General features: G+C 42.0%; 4 protein-coding genes across 7 annotated transcripts; 1 reads left to right on the top strand and 3 right to left on the bottom strand.

The window, feature by feature from the left end:
- Positions 1–7240: 7240 nt before the first annotated feature.
- Positions 7241–9825, bottom strand: LOC9642349. 3 transcript variants are annotated; one of them, XM_024676091.1, is made up of 6 exons: positions 9353–9825; positions 8950–9192; positions 8779–8899; positions 8361–8710; positions 7927–8293; positions 7241–7868 (listed from the first exon to the last, which is right to left on the bottom strand). In XM_024676091.1, the coding sequence occupies exons 2-6, from the start codon at positions 9147–9149 to the stop codon at positions 7314–7316; spliced, it is 1593 nt and encodes a 530-aa protein (XP_024531859.1). In that variant the 5' UTR covers positions 9150–9192; positions 9353–9825; the 3' UTR covers positions 7241–7313. The 3 variants fall into 3 exon arrangements, with proteins under 3 accessions (XP_024531859.1, XP_024531858.1, XP_002971038.1); XM_024676090.1 differs by having other exon boundaries at positions 8950–9825; XM_002970992.2 differs by having other exon boundaries at positions 8779–8893; positions 8950–9825.
- A 501-nt stretch (positions 9826–10326) lies between these two features.
- On the top strand, positions 10327–12504 carry LOC9641784 (sucrose transport protein SUT2). 2 transcript variants are annotated; one of them, XM_024675989.1, is made up of 6 exons: positions 10327–10418; positions 10513–10990; positions 11047–11918; positions 11984–12047; positions 12118–12161; positions 12228–12504. In XM_024675989.1, the coding sequence occupies exons 2-6, from the start codon at positions 10525–10527 to the stop codon at positions 12411–12413; spliced, it is 1632 nt and encodes a 543-aa protein (XP_024531757.1). In that variant the 5' UTR covers positions 10327–10418; positions 10513–10524; the 3' UTR covers positions 12414–12504. The 2 variants fall into 2 exon arrangements, with proteins under 2 accessions (XP_024531757.1, XP_024531758.1); XM_024675990.1 differs by lacking the exon at positions 10327–10418 and having other exon boundaries at positions 10467–10990.
- Positions 12505–12634: 130 nt separating this feature from the next.
- LOC9641783 (L-gulonolactone oxidase 3) lies at positions 12635–14583 on the bottom strand. The gene is made up of 2 exons (XM_002970991.2): positions 13615–14583; positions 12635–13525 (listed from the first exon to the last, which is right to left on the bottom strand). Exons 1-2 carry the CDS (start codon positions 14525–14527, stop codon positions 12684–12686), a joined length of 1755 nt encoding a protein of 584 aa, XP_002971037.1. The 5' UTR covers positions 14528–14583; the 3' UTR covers positions 12635–12683.
- Positions 14584–16026: 1443 nt separating this feature from the next.
- LOC9641782 (probable truncated L-gulonolactone oxidase 7, mitochondrial) lies at positions 16027–16959 on the bottom strand. The gene has a single exon (XM_002970990.2). It carries the CDS (start codon positions 16957–16959, stop codon positions 16027–16029), a length of 933 nt encoding a protein of 310 aa, XP_002971036.2.
- Between the last annotated feature and the right edge of the window lie 149 nt (positions 16960–17108).

The raw sequence follows: 17108 nt of genomic DNA, 5'->3' as shown, positions 1-17108 counted from the left end.
AAAAGCTAAACTCTGAGTGGTCTCTCCAAAGACCACTCAAAACCATCACGTATGTGAGCATGCTATAGGTATGGCCTTCAGCAGGGCCTACCTGCCAGAATTCCATTGCTTATAAGCAATTGTATATGAGAGTATATGAGAGAGGAATTTCAGACACAGAGAGAGAGAGAGAGAGAGAGAGAGAGAATCCCTTGTCCTTGATGGTCTCCTTCATCCATCCGAGGACAAGCAAGCCAGTCGTCAAGGCTGTCGCTGTTCGACTGTTTCCGCCTCCATCCCAGCCCGAACTCCTGGCAGCACCCATGAATCATAGTATGAGCAGTGTCATTTCCAGCTGATTCTGTGGCCCCTGAAGCAAATGCAGTACCTGTCTGAAATCGGTGAGCAGGAGGCGGTGAGAACACGCTCCCAGAGGCACAGCACCAGAGATATTCTTGATGGAGGAGTGACAGAAGCAATGGCGTGATCGCAGAGCTGTGTACCTGACTACCTAGTTCTTGGTGAAACAGATTGCTTTCCCTTCCCTGTTTTCTGGGTGGGCTGTGTGTTGCTCAGAAGTGAGGAGCAAGAAGTAAGTTCTCTCCTTTTTCTCTTGCATTCCCTAGGTAGGTGCAGGGTGCTTGCATCCCTCTCTCACCCTGGCCAGCTCTTTTTGCCCACCTCTCTCCCAACCCTATCCATGTATTCTTACGCTCAGCTTAGACCTGTCAGTCTCTAGCCTCATTCTCTCATTCTTGCCCATGTCCCCCAGAAGCGCCAGCCTCACGCACTTGTCTCATGCAGTTACGTTTTTTAGTGTGAGCTATAGTAAAATTAGAGCTTAGTAGTTCTGATTTTAAGGCATGTCATGCAATCCTAATAGTAAACTACATAAATGTCATCATGTGAGCTTACATTCCATTTTGTTAACTTTAATTACCATTTTATGGACTTTATTATCCTAATTCATATTGTACTAAACCACTCGGCATTTTATACATAGATAACAGTGTATGTTTCCCTAAGCTTGCATTCCATTTGTGCTCCGTGAGTGCTCATGCACTTTAACTTTAATTACCACTCATCCATTTTATGGACATATTATCCTAATTCATTATTAAACTACATGGATAATAATACATGTTTTTAGTCTTTTTTGTATATATATGAGTGACTTTAAATGAGGGAGACAAATGTAACATACTTAAAGGAGATGTACAATAGTAGAAGGTGTTATTATCTCAATGGATAGTAGAAGAATTGTCCATAATTTACCACTTGGTGAAGGAAATACTTATGTTTGTATAAAGAAATTTTTAATTGATAAATTGGTAAATGATTTAGAAGCTGAAAGCTTTATATCATGGCTATTACAATCACTTCAAGTTCAAACCCATAAAAAAATATTGACAAAAAAGAATAAAAATTTTAGTTATTAAAGTTTTGTTAATAGATCTTTGGAAAGAGGGTGACAAATGCAATCTTTTAGTAGACAATACTAAAATTGCAGAATCCGTTATTATTTCTTTGGATAGTAGCAAAATATTTCATAATGAATTGCTTGCATAACATAAAGTTTATGTTTCAATCACAAAGATAGTTGTTAATAATACTATAAAGAACATGAAAGTTGGGGCATCATGTTTTATGGCCAATGCATGGCCTTCAAACTCAATATAAAAAAGTAAGTATCTTTTTTATATTTATAATAATTATATTTAGACATTTTAGCTTCTTATACTCAAGAAAAAGTGTGATTCCAACATGGGTATACTCAAGAAAAATATAGATTGGTGTTTTTGTTCAACTTTCACACAATGGTTTACATATTGCTTTGGGGATAAATATATTAGTAGATCCAAGTGATGCAGTTAGTGATTATGTACTTGGTCACTTTGACTTGGGAGTTGTTATTACTCAGATATTACCGTCTGAAATATTAAGTTGTGGACAATTAGTTCATTGGCCATTTTCAAATGTTACATTCTTGGGAGAAGAAAAGGAACCAGCATCTAGAGAATCATTAAATACAAATAGATAATATAGATTTATTAATAAATCTCAAAGAAATTTAAAGTTAAGGGTCCAGTTCCAAAACATAAGCAACAATCACTAGCTAAGGCACATATAAGAAAAGACTCTTGATTAGTGCTCTCAAAGGTACATAATAAACATATATAATTTTACGGCTTATAATGAGCAATATGGAATTCATGTTGGAAAAACTGTCAAGAATTTATTTTAAAAGTTTTTTTCCATGCTATAATACATTCAAAAAGCTTTGATATAGATTTTGGTATGGTTCTATCCTAGAACTAAGCATATAATTATCTCATCTGATAGCGTAATATTGTTTCTCATGCTCTAATTTTGCAGCTTGTAAACCTTACTTTATAAGCTGACACTTATTGCATTTAAAAAAGCTAGTATGCTTTACAATGATTACATTTGGATGTGATTTATAAATTTTGTCATTTTTTTGTTCCACAATGGCCTGGTGATCCAAACTTAACAATTGGTTTATTATCAAAACTTCTACTACATTTAAAGCATGGAGAAAAAGGAATAATTATAAAAGGGCAAGAGTTGCAATGCTTTACTTGATAACAAAGCAGTTATTACTCATCAATTTCAAAAAGAGTCAAAATCTTTAAATATTCCAAATACTTTTACTTTAGCTTCAAATTTAAAAGTGCATGAAACCTTGTGCACTGCTTCAATAGTCACAACTATTAGTTTACCAATTTTACCACCAAATCTTTTATTAATACTTGATAATTGTGGATCAGAAAACAAAAATTGATGGTTATTTACATATTTATCCCTACTTGTAGCTCATGGATGTTTCGATACAATCACTATTAGTTTTCTAATAGTGGGGCATACGTATGAGGATATTGATGCTTTATTAAGTCATGTTTTAGATTCACTTTAGCATAAAATATGTTTAACATTCCCATATATGTTACATCAACTGCAAATTTGCATTTTTAATGGGCTTGAAAGATATTTAATAACAGAAGTGCCAGATTTTAAAAGTTTTGTGAATGGTTAATGATTGTGCAAATGAGCTTCAAAGACATTCTAAAACATTATAATTTCACTTTTCTATGAGAGGTAATTTTCCAGTTATGCAATATAAAATGTGAGTTTTTCATCAAGAATCTATTACCTGTAACTATGGTTGATCCATTAGTTATACTAGGATTACAAAATATAATAGATAAAATGATTTCCACAAAAAGGCATTATATTAATGGTTATACTATCAAAATAGAGCCTGTGCTTAATTATTGGAAAAAAGAAGTCAATACACCATCAACTCCTTCAATAGTTAATTCAAGACTACTAAAAGGATTTTGGCTATATTCACGAAGAGAGATTAAAAAAAAAAAGATTCATATAATGAGAATAATGAACTTGATATACCAGATAATTATTATGTTGATAAAAAAATCAACAACGTCAAAAATGTTTTATCATCTCTAAAATTACTGAAGGATATTATATATTTGTAAGTCCAAGAGATAATATATATCCAATATGGTTAGGAAGATGTGTGGAAAATCAAAAACTTATATATGCTATTACACAAGTCAAAATTCAATGATATATACTATATGGTCCACATAATCAACCAAACAAACAACAATATATAAAGTGGTGGATAAATAAATGAGAATTGAATCTAAAAATAGCATCAAATTAGAAGTATTATCTTTTTTTGGTTTTGTAAAATATATACACATATAGTTACTCATCCAAAGTTTTTTATTGAAGGTGTAGGACATAATTTAAAATTAGAAATTGGGTAATTTTTTTTGAAATACATTCATTCTATAATTAATTATTTTTAACAGGTGATGTAAAATTATGAAGTAAAATAATTATACTTTAAATGAATAAAACTATTTAGTTGATAGTGATTTTTCTTATAAGTAAATCATTGTTACATTAATTCTAAAAATCTTTAATATCTTAATTAGAAGTAATAGATTATAAAATAATCCATGAATATTTTTGTAATTTTATTTATTTTTATATATGAATATAGTGACTGGCTGTTCCACTCAATACAAAATAGGCATTTCCAAAAGGCTATTAAATGGATATTAAATTGACAATAATTTATATTTTATTCTTAATATTTGTTATGCTTTGGAAAGATCTAAGAGAGTAGAGTTTTAGTTAAAAAGCTTAGCTGAAACTTAATGAAACTTCCTTAAATCTCAGATTTAGTAGAGTTTCCCAAATTAATAAAAATAGAAAACTTTCCATAACTCTTTTTCTTGGCTATCAGATGTTCTAACAAATTTAGTATTTGCCATCTTTGTAATCTCCCTATTTATCCACTTCTGGAATTGAACCATTCAGATCGGATAAATTTTTTATCAAAAAGTTCCCTTACCTTGAACAGAAATGAAGCTAAAATGGTCCATATGAACAAATACCATTGTTTTGGTTCTCTTTTAACCCTATGGATTAGGTGCAACTCCAAAAGGCTTAGTGTTTTCTGAATTTTTGTATTCAGATATAGGTGAAGCAATGCATCCTACAGATTTAGAGTGTCATTATAATCATTCATGCTATAGTAAAACAAAAATAATACAAATTACCATCTTGAATAGATTTTTGTACCGTCTTAGAAGGGTGCAAATGCTTCTTTGATCTTTTGCCAACATAGCCTACTCACTCACTCCTTGCCAATTTCAACCTCATGAAGTGAAATAAGTGTGTGTATATGACCTAGCCTCATAGTGCATTACAAATGTTGATATAGGATTTCCAAACATACTCACTCTAAGGTATTCAAGACACTAAAAGAAACACACTTTTGTAGGATATAAATCCCTAAATCCCAAAAATAGAGCTGAAAGTGTGTCATGTGGTAATGGTTAAAGCAGAAGTGTAATAAATGTAACACATTTAAACCAAAAGCTCAAACTTGATAAATCAAGAGTGGGAATGAAACTCCCAAAAAAATGCTTAAGGAACAAACATAAGCAATCAACTAAAAAGGGACAAAAGAAGGATTGACATTGAAATTAAATCTGAAACCAAGTTTAAGATTAAGTCCAAGACTAGATCTAGAGTGGAGTCAAAAATCGAGATCAAGACTAAATTGAAGCCTTTGAGCATTATTGTGGACAAAAAGGGACTTCAACATTATGGACTAAATATAACCATATATTAACAAAGGTCAAATTAAGAACTATAAAAGCTCAATAATATAAGTACTCATGAATCGAAGGTTTAATATTAAAGAGATATAGGCTACTAATGAGATAGTAAGGATGAATATAGCCTTAGCATAAGAGGTTGATACTTTGGTGGTACTTTTGAATGTAAAATGAGTGGAGTACTAGGATCAAATGTAAAGTATAACTTTAAAATCACATTCAAGGCTAGTGAATGCCTCAACTTTGGGATGAAAATTGTATTACATGTAATTTTCACCTTTTACCCTATAATGATTTATCATAGGATTATCATGGAATAAAACCTAAACCCCCATGTCCAAGGGTAACAAAGTAGAACCCAAGTTTTAGGGCCTTAAACCACTAAACGAAGGAACAGAATTAAACTCCATGCAGCCCACAGAGTGAAGGATAAAAGCATGAAGCAACATTAAAATCCTTTATGATTCAAAAGATAATTCTTGGCCTAGTGATCATCTCTTTTGCATCAAAAGTATTTCTAACTCTTTAGCTTCCCCAAATGCTCAATTTACTAGCTTCTTCCCAAAAGTTGCCATTTGATGATCTACCCTTCCTACCTTTAGCTTTAGATTTCATTGCAGGAATGAAATCCTATAATGTATTTGCCTACTTGAACAACTCTTTGACCGCCAACTCTTAAGCACCCCTTACAACATCTTAGGAAATTGATTCTCCATCCTCATGAACAAGTATTTCTTTAGTCCATCTAAGAAATAATCTCACAACTGCCAATCTTGAAGCATTGAAGGCCTTAGCTACACTACAGTTAAACATCTGTATAAACCCACACTATCTTAGATTCCTTCTGCTTCTTTATCCGAATTTTGAGCATAAGATGATAACTATCAAGGCTTAAGAATCTTTCTTCAAACTTGAGGTCTAGCCAATCCAAGCCTAGCTCATATCTACACAGATGATCCTAGAGTTCCTCATTATTAGCATTCCACATGTGTTGGCCAAGTTGTCATTGCAAATATTCATGCTGTATGTAGACCACCCATTGACCTTGTTGGCTATGAAGAGACTGGAGAGCCAACCTGATTTTTGTTTATCTGACCATCCCTGTTGAAAGAAGGAAGCTTGAACTTTTCTGAAATTGTGGAATTTCATGAAATATAATGAATTCTCCTGCCTTTAAAAACTTGTGGAGAGGGCTTACTCATGAGACAACCCTTCTTCCTGTGTGAGGGTGAATTCCCACCAAATTCATAACTGCTTCCAGCGATTCGGCAATGGAACTATCACCTTTTAAAGAACCAATTGGATTGTAGGCTTTGCTTCTCTAATACCAAGGGTGGAGCGAACAGCTCAAGACAGGGCTGATCCATGTGAAGGGTACCACATGGCACCGATCGTTGTGGTTTATAGAAGATTGGCAAGGCCAAGAGTGCGGAACAGTGCTTTGATCGGATCACTGGAAGGAATGCAATCTGCTGGAATGCGCTGCAATACTGGCTTGGTTTGATCGCTTTGATTTCTCAGGAGCATGCTGTTTCATGGCAATGTGAGGATGAATTTGATATTAAAACTTGTTAGTTATATGATTTAAACCATATTATCCACACTAATAAACTCATTTCCAATAGATTTTAAGAAATTCACTGTGTTAGAATATATTTATTGAATTTTCTCATTTAAAACTATTTTTATTTCTTTTTTCTTCATTTAATGCTGGTAGCATTTCCTTAAAAAATTGCTATGCATTGTATGTAGCAACACTTGGTTTGCTTAATGGTAGTTTTATTTTTACTTATTAATCTAATTGATCAAATAAAGTTTATATTATAATAATTTATAAACACAAGATTAATCTTATTGTAAATAAAAAAGAATATACTAGAAAGGGTTTAAGAATTTTATAAATTATAAACATGTTTATAAATACCGTTAAATGGTAGAATATCTTAAAATATCCAAGCACATTCTAGGTATGTTCATTACCCCCTTCGCTTAAGCAAACCAAAAATAAAATACAAGAAAATTAAGTGATACATAAACTTGCTGAAGAGCCAAAATGCAAACTATATTTTTAAACCCTAAACTTTAAACCCAAGTACAATCTTTCAATTATCCATTGAGATGAGTTCTACTTCTAAAACATGGCAGTGGCGAGCCTCACCTATTTGACAAGACATTATGAGCTTCGAAATTCATGTGGTGGTGCTGCTGATGGTAGCCTTGGGGAGCAGCAGCATGAACAAACCGAGCTAGAGGTCTGGTTACCACAAACCCATTGCCCCCACTCTCACCTCTCGGCTGCCACTCCACATTGTAAGAAGCAATGCTCGTCGGAAACTCTGCGCCACCACCACTTTGAACAAAGCCTCCATGCTTCCCTGCTACCGCTAAAACTTGGTTCTTGGCAATCCTTAAAGCTCTTAGAATGTCTTCCACGCTGGTGTTACCAGGAGCGCCGAAACCATTTGAAGACGAAGATTGCGTAGAGCTTTGCTCTCCTGTCTGAAGATTTCTAGCCTCGTTTCCCTGTGATCTCACCCCAGATTCTAAACTCTCCGAAACCTTGAGCGTTTCTTCGGTGGAAACCGGTGGCTCCTGTTGGCTACAAGAAACCGCTGCTTCTTCTCCTCCCATGCAAGCTTGTTCTTCGTGAACTTCGGGAGAAGTTTGAATGATTTCTCCGCTCGATCCCGCGTTGTTGGTGGTAACAGCCTGACAATGAAAACAAGGGCATCGTACAAACTTGGCAGTAGCAAACGACACAAAGTACCTGGAGTCCACCGTCACTCGGGTCGTGATCGTGAGGAGCATTAAAGTTCTCGCCAGAAATCCCGCTGTTCTTGACGTTCGTGGCGCTGGCCTCCATACCAACAACGCTGCTGCCGCTGCTGCTGCTGCTGCTACTGCTACTGCTGCCATCGCTTTCCGGAGACGCAGTGGAAATCTCTTGCTGCTGCTGATCAACTTTGTCGAAAACGAGCTGTTCTCCACTCCAAGATTTGCTCTCAAACAGATCCATGACACGGGCCAGCCATCCACTCTCGCTCCCCGCCACCTCCCGGATCTTCGCAAGCTCGACAACGTCGGCTCCAACTTTCGTCCAGGAGTTTTTCACTTGTTCGTCAACTCCAAGTTCCCTGGAACAATAGAAGGATAGGATCATAGAAAACCAGGCAAGGAAAAGTGAAAGAGAGTTTGGAATACCATGCTTCCTTCCTTCGGAGAGTTCGACATGATCTTCCCACTCGTCTTGGGACGAGCGAAGAGTCCGAGACTGGCGATTCCGAGGGGCTGCTTTGCTCGATCGTATCACCTTCCATGTCCGAGTAGTGTCGCTTGGCGACGCCGATCCAGTTTGGCTTGGATTTCTTGGATGCGGTTGCTTGCTCCTCGTCGTCATCGTCTAGTTGTGCATCGTCGCTGGCTGAGTTGGAGTTTTCCGGGGCCAGCTTCACTCCGGCCTCGTCCAGCTTGAGCAGTAGCTCTTGGATCACGTCCTCGCATCTCTTTCGGTGATGGATCTCGGCTTCCAGGCTTCGTTCCAACTCTTTCACCTGCGAGAAAACCCGTGAGCTCGAATATAAGAACACAGCACAAGAAAAAAAGAGAGAAAAACTTCCACCTTTTTCGTAAGTTGTTGGACGTGTTGCTTCGCAGCTCTGGAAGAGTTTCTCTCGGACAAGAGCCTGGCTCTAAGAGATTCAATAATAGCAGTAGACTCTTCGGTGGAAACCTTCCTGAAACTTATAAGCTCATGGTACAAAATAGAGAAAAAAAGAAGAAAAAAACCAACCTTTCAGCTGGAACCGAAGAGGAGATCGACGAGGATGAAGACGAAGAGGATGGCGCTGTTTGGTTTTCTACCGCTTGGACTTGGATGCTTCGCTCGACAATTTCTTCCGGAGTGGACACTGGAACTACTTGGTGTTCTTGCGAAACTTGAGCGTGACCATTTTCTTCCATGGGAATTCCCTCCTGTTCTTCTGATCCCATGGCTATCCAGTAGAACAGTACTATATGCAATGAAGCCCAAGACCTGTGGATGGCACAGTCAACTTAACGAGCCGCGTGGAAAGATTCAAGGGCGAATCAATGGAGCTCCCACACAGATCTGGAAACGAGAAAAGTCCCTCCATGTCCGTGTGATCGTCTTTGATCCGGGGGAGAAACTCGACCAAAAAACCCAATGTAGGTACCTTATCTCTCACGGAATCCAGAGAAAGCTCCGGCCAAGCTCCTCCAAGCTTCCAATTCCACCATCGCTCCAAAGAACACAAGATTGTGGTGGCCAGAAGAAATTCCCCAAATCACCGGAAGGAGTAACTCTGGAGTGGTGGAGTGGACTAAACCAGCGAGAAAACAGGGCCGACTCAAGAACAAGAAAAAGGCAAACCACTCACACACTCACTCACTCACTGAGCTCTGGAGCAAGAGGACAATGCACACTCTGGAAAAGAGAGAAAAAAAAAGTATAAAACAGCGAAAAAATGTGGAGGGTATCTACAAAACCTGGATTTCTAGACAACCCATCACTCGAGATTCACTCTTTAAGTTTTTCCAGCGCCCTTCGAGAGATCAAACTAGTCACTCCAGTGTTCTTGAGGATTCGATCGAAGAATCAATGCAATGAAGAGCTCAAGAGCTCTCTCTCTCTCTCTCTCTCCCTCCCTCTCTCCTTTTTATCTTTTTCCCTGTGTCAGATTCTAGTTTGGTAAAACCATGTGAACGCCGAAGCATATCCGAGGAATATCCACGGGCGGGGTAAATATTCGGGCATCGTTCTGGGCCATAAGAATCCATGGAAACGAAGGACGCGATCAACCAGGTCGAGCCCACTTCATCAAAATTGGGCGAGGACTGCTAGATCGATAGGTGCTGCCGGTAAGATATCGCAAGAAAGAGGCCCCAATGCTGGGATTCTACACAAAGTTTGAGAGCGACGCAGGCTAACGTGACAACACGTTGCTCAGTCAGGATCCAAGGAACAGAAATAGAACCAAAATCGAGAAAAATTATAAACCAAAGAAGGATCAATCCTCCACTCGCGAGTGATCCAATGCCGGAATTTAGGTCAAAAACTAGCGGGAGGGGAAGGAGACGAAAGCTGATTAGTTAGGGCATGATGACGTGTCAATGACCTGGCCTGCCACGTCATTGCATGTGTGTTCCAAACCCTGCCCTAGTACTTCGGCCGCCATCCACATCGCGGCGGGAGCTCCAGCGACGATCCAGCTCCGCATTTCTTCCATGCGGTGAATTGAGGTTTGGAAATATAGCGCGATCGCGAAGTAGCGATGGGCGATCGTGAAATATCGGCCAGGGAGCTCATGGATTGATTGGCTTGTGTGATCGCCAGGGCTGCCGCGGCATGGATCTCCCCAGGAGCCCCAGGCGATTGAAGAGCAGCAGGGTTCCACTGCGATCGCTCGCTCGGGTGGCTTGTGTCGCGGCCGGCGTCCAGTTTGGGTGGGCGCTCCAGCTCTCTTTGCTCACGCCTTACGTCCAGGAGCTCGGGATTCCTCACACTTTCGCGAGCTACATATGGCTGTGTGGGCCGATCTCTGGAATGCTGGTCCAGCCCATCGTCGGCTACTACAGCGACAACTGCGAGAGCAAGTATGGGAGGAGGAGGCCTTTCATCCTCCTCGGCGCGGTGTCCGTCGTCATCGCCGTGGTGATCATCTCTTTCGCGGCGGACTTGGGCTTCGTGCTTGGCGACTCGGGGAAGTCTAGGCCGCGAGCCATCGTGGTCTTCATCCTCGGGTTTTGGCTGCTCGATCTCGCCAACAACACTCTCCAGGGGCCTTGTAGAGCGCTCCTCGCCGACTTCACAGGTGACAAGCTATACCATCTTCTTTGTGAGAACTTACAGTGTGGTTTTGTTTCGCAGGAAAGGATCAACGGAGAACGAGACGAGCGAATGCGTTCTTCTCGCTTTTCATTGCTCTCGGGAACATTCTGGGATTTGCAGCAGGCTCCTACAACAGCTGGCCGAGCCTGTTTCCTTTCACGAAAACGAAGGCCTGCGAGCTACCGTGTGCCAACCTCAAGTCGGCGTTTTTGCTGGACATCATCATACTGCTCATTACGACAGCGCTGAGCGTTACTGCAGCGGCAGAGATTCCATGGTTGCCTCTCACAGCGGGAGAGAAGTTTGGCATCACAACGCCGCAGACGCCTTTGCTGCCAGACCAGGAGAATGGTAGCGGCAAGACGACGACGGCGACGACTCCAAGCACCTCGGTAGCTCGTGTGAATCCGGATGACGAGGAAGAGGAGGAGGAAGAAGAAGAGCCCGTCCAGGAGGCTTTTATATGGGAACTTCTGGGGACGTTTAAGGAACTTCCACGACCAATGTGGTATATCATGGCGGTGACGGCCTTAACCTGGTTCGCCTGGTTCCCTTTTCTACTCTTCGACACGGACTGGATGGGACGGGAAGTTTACAGGGGAGAACCGAACTCCTCGAACAGGCTGCTCGCTTATTTGTACGATACGGGTGTTCGAACGGGGTCTCTCGGTCTGATGCTCAACTCAGTGGTCCTGGGATTGACTTCGCTCTTGATAGAACCATCTTGCCGGAGGATGGGAGCAAGCAATGTCTGGGGGATCGCCAACGTGATTATGTCGATATGTTTCGCTCTCACAGTGCTCATAACGCTTGCTGCTGAAAGGACCTCCGGGGATGGACCAAGGCAGCCTCCGAAGTCCGTGAGAGCCGCTGCACTTGCCGTTTTCGCTGTGCTTGGAGCACCTCTAGCAGTGAGTAAAACGAGAGAGGGATGACCGTTACAGAGCTTCTTAACTTTCATCACGCCTTTGTGCAGGTCACGTATAGCGTCCCTTATGCTCTGACCGCGACATTTACGAGCTCCATCGGTGGTGGTCAAGGTACTGTCGTTTTCGATCGCTTTCCGTGTTTATTTTCTCCTGAGGAGCTTTGCGCGCGTTGATGAAACAGGCTTGTCCATGGGAGTACTTAACTTGGCAGTCGTGCTACCTCAGGTAAGTGTCCGAACGAAGCCGAACCAAGAAGGAACGAAGAGCGTTAATTGTGTGAAACTTGTGTAGGTGATGATCTCGTTGGGAAGCGGTCCCTGGGATGCTCTCTTCGGCGGAGGAAACATGCCTTCTTTCCTCTTGGCCGCTGCGGCAGCACTTCTTGGCGGAATTCTGGCGATTGGATTGCTCCCGCGTCCCCCGCCTGAGTTCCGTCCGACTGGTCTCATGCGTACCCGGAGCTCTCCCATTCCGTAAGTTCTTTCCGTTGTTGTGAGTTTGTTTTGTACAGTCGTGCTCGAGCACAATAAGAATTGTTTGATGCAAGCTTTATCATCATTTGAGTCCACACTCGTGCGTCGTGCAGCCGGCCTGTTGGCTGGCTTTCACGACGACAACTTTGAGCAGGTATCGTGCGTCGTGATTCCGATACTTAATTTGTTCCTTCTGTTTTAATGTATCAATTGGGATCAAGCTTCTGAGGTTTGAAATACTTTATTTACCATTTATTGGATGACTTTTTTTTTCTTAACTTCTATTGCTGCAGACTCTCGCCTCGTGATAAACAAGTCCTGGTTTGCAAAAATATCCTTTGTCTGGAGCACAGTGCCTGGCTTCGCTGCAAACACACAGTCCTTCCAAAGCACATCCATCCTTTGCTGTCACCGGACTTCCTCGGATTCCCAGCACAGCATCAGACCAATCACTTGAAAACCATCCTTGTGGATCCAACTTCCTCCTAGCCGAAAGAAACTTAGACAAATTCTTCGTCTTCCTTCCAATGTCTCGGAATGCATGCGGCCTGTTCTTCCCGAAGTGTGGCTTCCCGTTATACTTAAACAGTAGAAGCTGCTCTATCTCCTCAGCAACGTCCTCGTACGTCTGTGGTTCCCCTGGCCTCCTGTCTCGGAATGTAATGAACTCAATCTGTGCTGCGTCAGTCTTCGGTCCAAGGTAAGCCTGAGAAGCTTTCAAGTATCTAATCTGTAATGCAATGGAAGTGTCAAGCAGACAGAGACGTTCTGGCGACAAGTCTCTCAACTGCTTCACGTCTCGGATAAAGTTGCCAACATCGCTGATGGAGATAGATACCGAGACGTGGAACCAGAATTGGCCATGTGCTCGGAAGTCCCAGCCGCAGACGAGCCTCTCAGACTCCGGAAGAGCCAAGTTGGTGGAGTTGCTGTAGGTGTACTGGCAGCCTCCGCGAGCTTGAAACTTGTGGAAGTATCCGACCACAGGGAATCCCGAGAAACGTTGCTGCTGCTCATCGTTGACGAATCCGCCACCCGTGGAAGTGATGGTGTTTACCGTGTTCTTAGCCGCGGAGCAAAAGAAGGTTGAATTTCCAATCGTTTCAGCTGCTTCTTCTGGAACAGACAATTTAAGATCAGTCGGAAGCAGCAGGAAAGGAAGATTTGGAAAGAAGGAAACAGGGACGTGGATAAAGAGAACTGACGGCTCAGTCTTGAACTCCTAGCAGCAGCAGCCTGCACGGGAAGAAACGGAACTCTAATCAAAGCCCCATTTCCTGGCACCGAGAGTGGCGCTCTGTCATCGGTCCTCCACACGTATTTCTTCTGCGAGCTGTACCACAACACTTCCCCAAACTCGTGCTCCCGAGCCAGCCTCAAGAAGTCGTCCTCCAGCGACGCATCGTCCGCCACCGACAGCGTCACAGACCTCTTCGTCATGGGCTGTACGGAGAACGTCAGCTGGGAAATAGCTCCAAGAACTCCCAGCGAGATCCTGGCGGCGTCGAACAGGTCATCTCCCTCCGCGACCGTGACAACTTTGGCAAAGCCTTCCTTCTCGGAGGCCGGGACGACGATTCTCATGGACACGAGGTACTCGTAAGTTCCTCCGCCGCGACTCCACAGGCTGCTGCCGTGAGCCCCCGTGCTCACCATGCCCGCTGGCGACGCGCCGTCCCAGTCGATGGTCTGGTGCAAAGTCACGCCTTGCATCGCCAGGAGATCCATGAGCTCGCCAAGCATGATTCCAGGGGGTGTGGAGGCCGTCATGGAGCTCTTGTCGACGACGACGCTCGAGTTGGAGTTGAAGCTAGCGGTGCTGATGACAACTCCCCCTGTGTCGGATCCGGAGTTTGGACACGCGAATTTGGTCATGGTATGTGCCTCCCTGCTTATCACTTTGATCTTCTGCTTGCTCTTGACTGCGTAGGCCACGGCGTCGAGGAGCTCGGCCTCGTTGGTCGGGAAGAACGCCTTGGTGATCTTGCAAGGCCTGCGATCTGGCCATGGACCTCTGAGATAGTTCTTGAGCTCGCAGCCACTCGCATCGCATTCTACTAGAGATCTTACAAGATGCAAGTTGAGAGAAAAGAGGAGGGCGAGGAGGACGAACTTCATGATCTCGAGTACTTGTTGGTGAAAGCTCTCAAAGATTTATGGATCATTTTCTATCAAATGCCACCTTGACTTACGTCAGTGAAATCATTTGATAATTAGTATATTAGAAATAAATGCTGGTTGGTTGACAAAGCCTACACTGGCTAGCAAAGAGTAGTTAGTATGGTGTGCAATTTGTGAAATGAATATCCCATGCATGTCCTATAGATGGGTTATGATGTGCAATTTAATTACGGCAGCAGCCACCTCAGCATATATTCGGAGCATATACTTAAAATATATAGTTATTAATCACTTATAAAAAATTTAAACACAAAATGTTTCTCATTTTGCATGATTATGATGTTTACAGAGTCTATGCTAAAACCTTTCTGGAAATCCCTTATTCAAAAGAACATCTAGCATGTTAGCACACATTCTCATTGTTATTTATACTTTTAAAGGACATATTATTAAATCATACAATTTCATCATATGAGTTATTCAAGTTTGAGCATTCAAGTCTCTCCAAAATAAGTCATTATATCATAAAATTGAAATTTATAAAAACTTTCTTCTGCAAAACTATGGAGATCACCGCAACTTGAAATCTATAATCATAACACACTTGAAACACTTAATATAGCTTTAAGCCTTTTTTGACTCTATGACAAAAACAACAACTCAATCTTCTCTTAATTGTGCTTGTAAATGGTGTACAAATTGCTTGCTTCCAATTATAACCCAAAAAACACCATTCGGTACCAAATGGTGTTTTTTCATGTTTGCCTAATATGACTGAATGGAATATTTTGGGTGCCCTAGACTTAAGTTGTACACACTCACAAACTTTTAGTATAAACCCCAGATATTCAGAATGCATGCTCGTAGTTTTTGTTTGATGGGCTTGAGCTGAAACTAATTTATATCTATTTAAAGCTGTTTAAATCCACATATAAGTTGATTGTGGGTTCAACTCCACCTTCTTCTTGACCTACCCTCACTTGATGCTGGCCTGCTACCTTAGCCTCCTCCTCTTCCTTTCAATCTACAGCAAGGAAAAAATCTAGGCAGCTTATTGATAGATATAAATTTAAATATTTATCTGAAAAGTTCCTCAAAGCGGTTAACAAGGCTAGATTGAGCCCAAGAGGCATCGTGTCATGGACAACAATGGTCGCCCAAACTGGAGATTGTTGCCGCAAGGGAGATCTTCAATGTGAGAGGACGCATCTCTCACGGCCTAGCTCAAGAACAGGAGGATGATCAAGGCCAGAGATTTTTCTCTTGAAGGGATGCCAGAGATGGACGACTTCTATGGTTACAGACGTATTGCAGAAAGCAGGTTCAACAAAGAAGTGGAACTGTCTGGAATGACTTTTATTTTAAGTATATTCCTTACACTAAAACAATTGCTGAGCACATCTCAGAACTGAACAACAAACAAGGAGAAATGATGCATCTTAACTTCTATTGCTGCAGACTCTTGCCTCGCGATAAACAACTCCTGGTCTGCAAAACTATCCTTTGTCTGGAGCACAGTGCCTGGCTTCGCTGCAAACACACAGTCCTTCCAAAGCACATCCATCATTTGTGGTCACCGGGCTTCCTCGAATTCCCAGCACTGAGTCAGGCCAATCACTTGAAAACCATCCTTGTGGATCCAACTTATTCCTTGCCAAAAGAAACTTAGACAAATTATTTGTCTTCCTTCCAATGTCCCGGAATGCATGTGGCCTGTTCTTCCCGAAGTGTGGCTTCCTGTTATACTTAAACAGTAAGAGCTGCTCTATCTCCTCAGCAACGTCCTCGTACGTCTGTGGTTCCCCTGGCCTCCTGTCTCGGAACGTAATGAACTCAATCTGTGCCGCGTCATTCTTCGGTCCAAGGTAAGCCTGAGAAGCTTTCAAGAATCTAAGGGTAGTATCAAGCAGACAAAGACGTTCTGGTGATAAGTCTCTCAACTGCTTCACGTCCCGGATAAAGCTGCCGACGTCGCTGATGGAGATAGATACCGAGACGTGGAACCAGAATTGGCCATATGCTCGGAAGTCCTGGCCGCAGACGAGCCTCTCAGACTCCGGAAGAGCCAAATTGGTGGAGTTGCTGTAGGTGTACTGGCAGCCTCCTCGAGCTTGAAACTTGTGGAAGTATCCGACCACAGGGAATCCCGAGAAATGTTGCTGCTGCTCATCATTGAATAATGCGCCACCCGTGGAAGTAATGGTGTTTACGGTGTTCTTAGCAACGGAGCAGAAGAAGGTTGAATTCCCAATCGCTTCAGCTGCTTCTTCTGGAAAACATTCAATTTTAAGATCAGTCGGAGAGCACGAAAGGAAAGGAAAATCCGGGACAGGGATATAGAGGACTTGAACTCCTGGCAGCAGCAGCCTGGACGGGAAGAAACAGAGCTGCAGCGCCATTTCCTGGCACCGAGAGTGGCGCTTTGTCATCGATCCTCGACACAAATTTCGGGTAGAATGACCCCCCTTTATTTAGGGTGGGCCCCGTTTGCTTATTTGGATTTGCATGCCACCTCATTGCTTACATGCACATGCCACCTCATTACTGTATATTATTTTCAACTATTTTTAAGTATTTA

The sequence above is a fragment of the Selaginella moellendorffii genome, unplaced genomic scaffold, assembly GCF_000143415.4.
Source record: "Selaginella moellendorffii unplaced genomic scaffold, v1.0 SELMOscaffold_16, whole genome shotgun sequence".
Classification (NCBI taxonomy): domain Eukaryota; kingdom Viridiplantae; phylum Streptophyta; class Lycopodiopsida; order Selaginellales; family Selaginellaceae; genus Selaginella; species Selaginella moellendorffii.
The sequence above is the reverse complement of the archived record's forward strand: the minus strand, read 5'-3'. Positions and strand labels throughout refer to the sequence as shown.

Bases quoted from the DNA above. Each gene is read 5' to 3' on its own strand.
- LOC9642349 (XM_024676090.1), bottom strand. From the start codon at position 9,149: ATGGGATCAGAAGAACAGGAGGGAATTCCCATGGAAGAAAATGGTCAC. The intron at 8,711-8,778 runs GTGGAAGTTTTT...GTTTTCTCGCAG, and splicing joins TCCAACAACTTACGAAAAAG to GTGAAAGAGTTGGAACGAAG. The intron at 7,869-7,926 runs GTACTTTGTGTC...TTTCATTGTCAG, and splicing joins CGAGTGACGGTGGACTCCAG to GCTGTTACCACCAACAACGC.
- LOC9641784 (XM_024675989.1), top strand. From the start codon at position 10,525: ATGGATCTCCCCAGGAGCCCCAGGCGATTGAAGAGCAGCAGGGTTCCA. The intron at 10,991-11,046 runs GTGACAAGCTAT...TTTGTTTCGCAG, and splicing joins GCTCCTCGCCGACTTCACAG to GAAAGGATCAACGGAGAACG. The intron at 11,919-11,983 runs GTGAGTAAAACG...GCCTTTGTGCAG, and splicing joins TGCTTGGAGCACCTCTAGCA to GTCACGTATAGCGTCCCTTA.
- LOC9641783 (XM_002970991.2), bottom strand. From the start codon at position 14,527: ATGAAGTTCGTCCTCCTCGCCCTCCTCTTTTCTCTCAACTTGCATCTT. The intron at 13,526-13,614 runs GTCAGTTCTCTT...TGTCTGTTCCAG, and splicing joins TAGGAGTTCAAGACTGAGCC to AAGAAGCAGCTGAAACGATT.
- LOC9641782 (XM_002970990.2), bottom strand. From the start codon at position 16,959: ATGACAAAGCGCCACTCTCGGTGCCAGGAAATGGCGCTGCAGCTCTGT.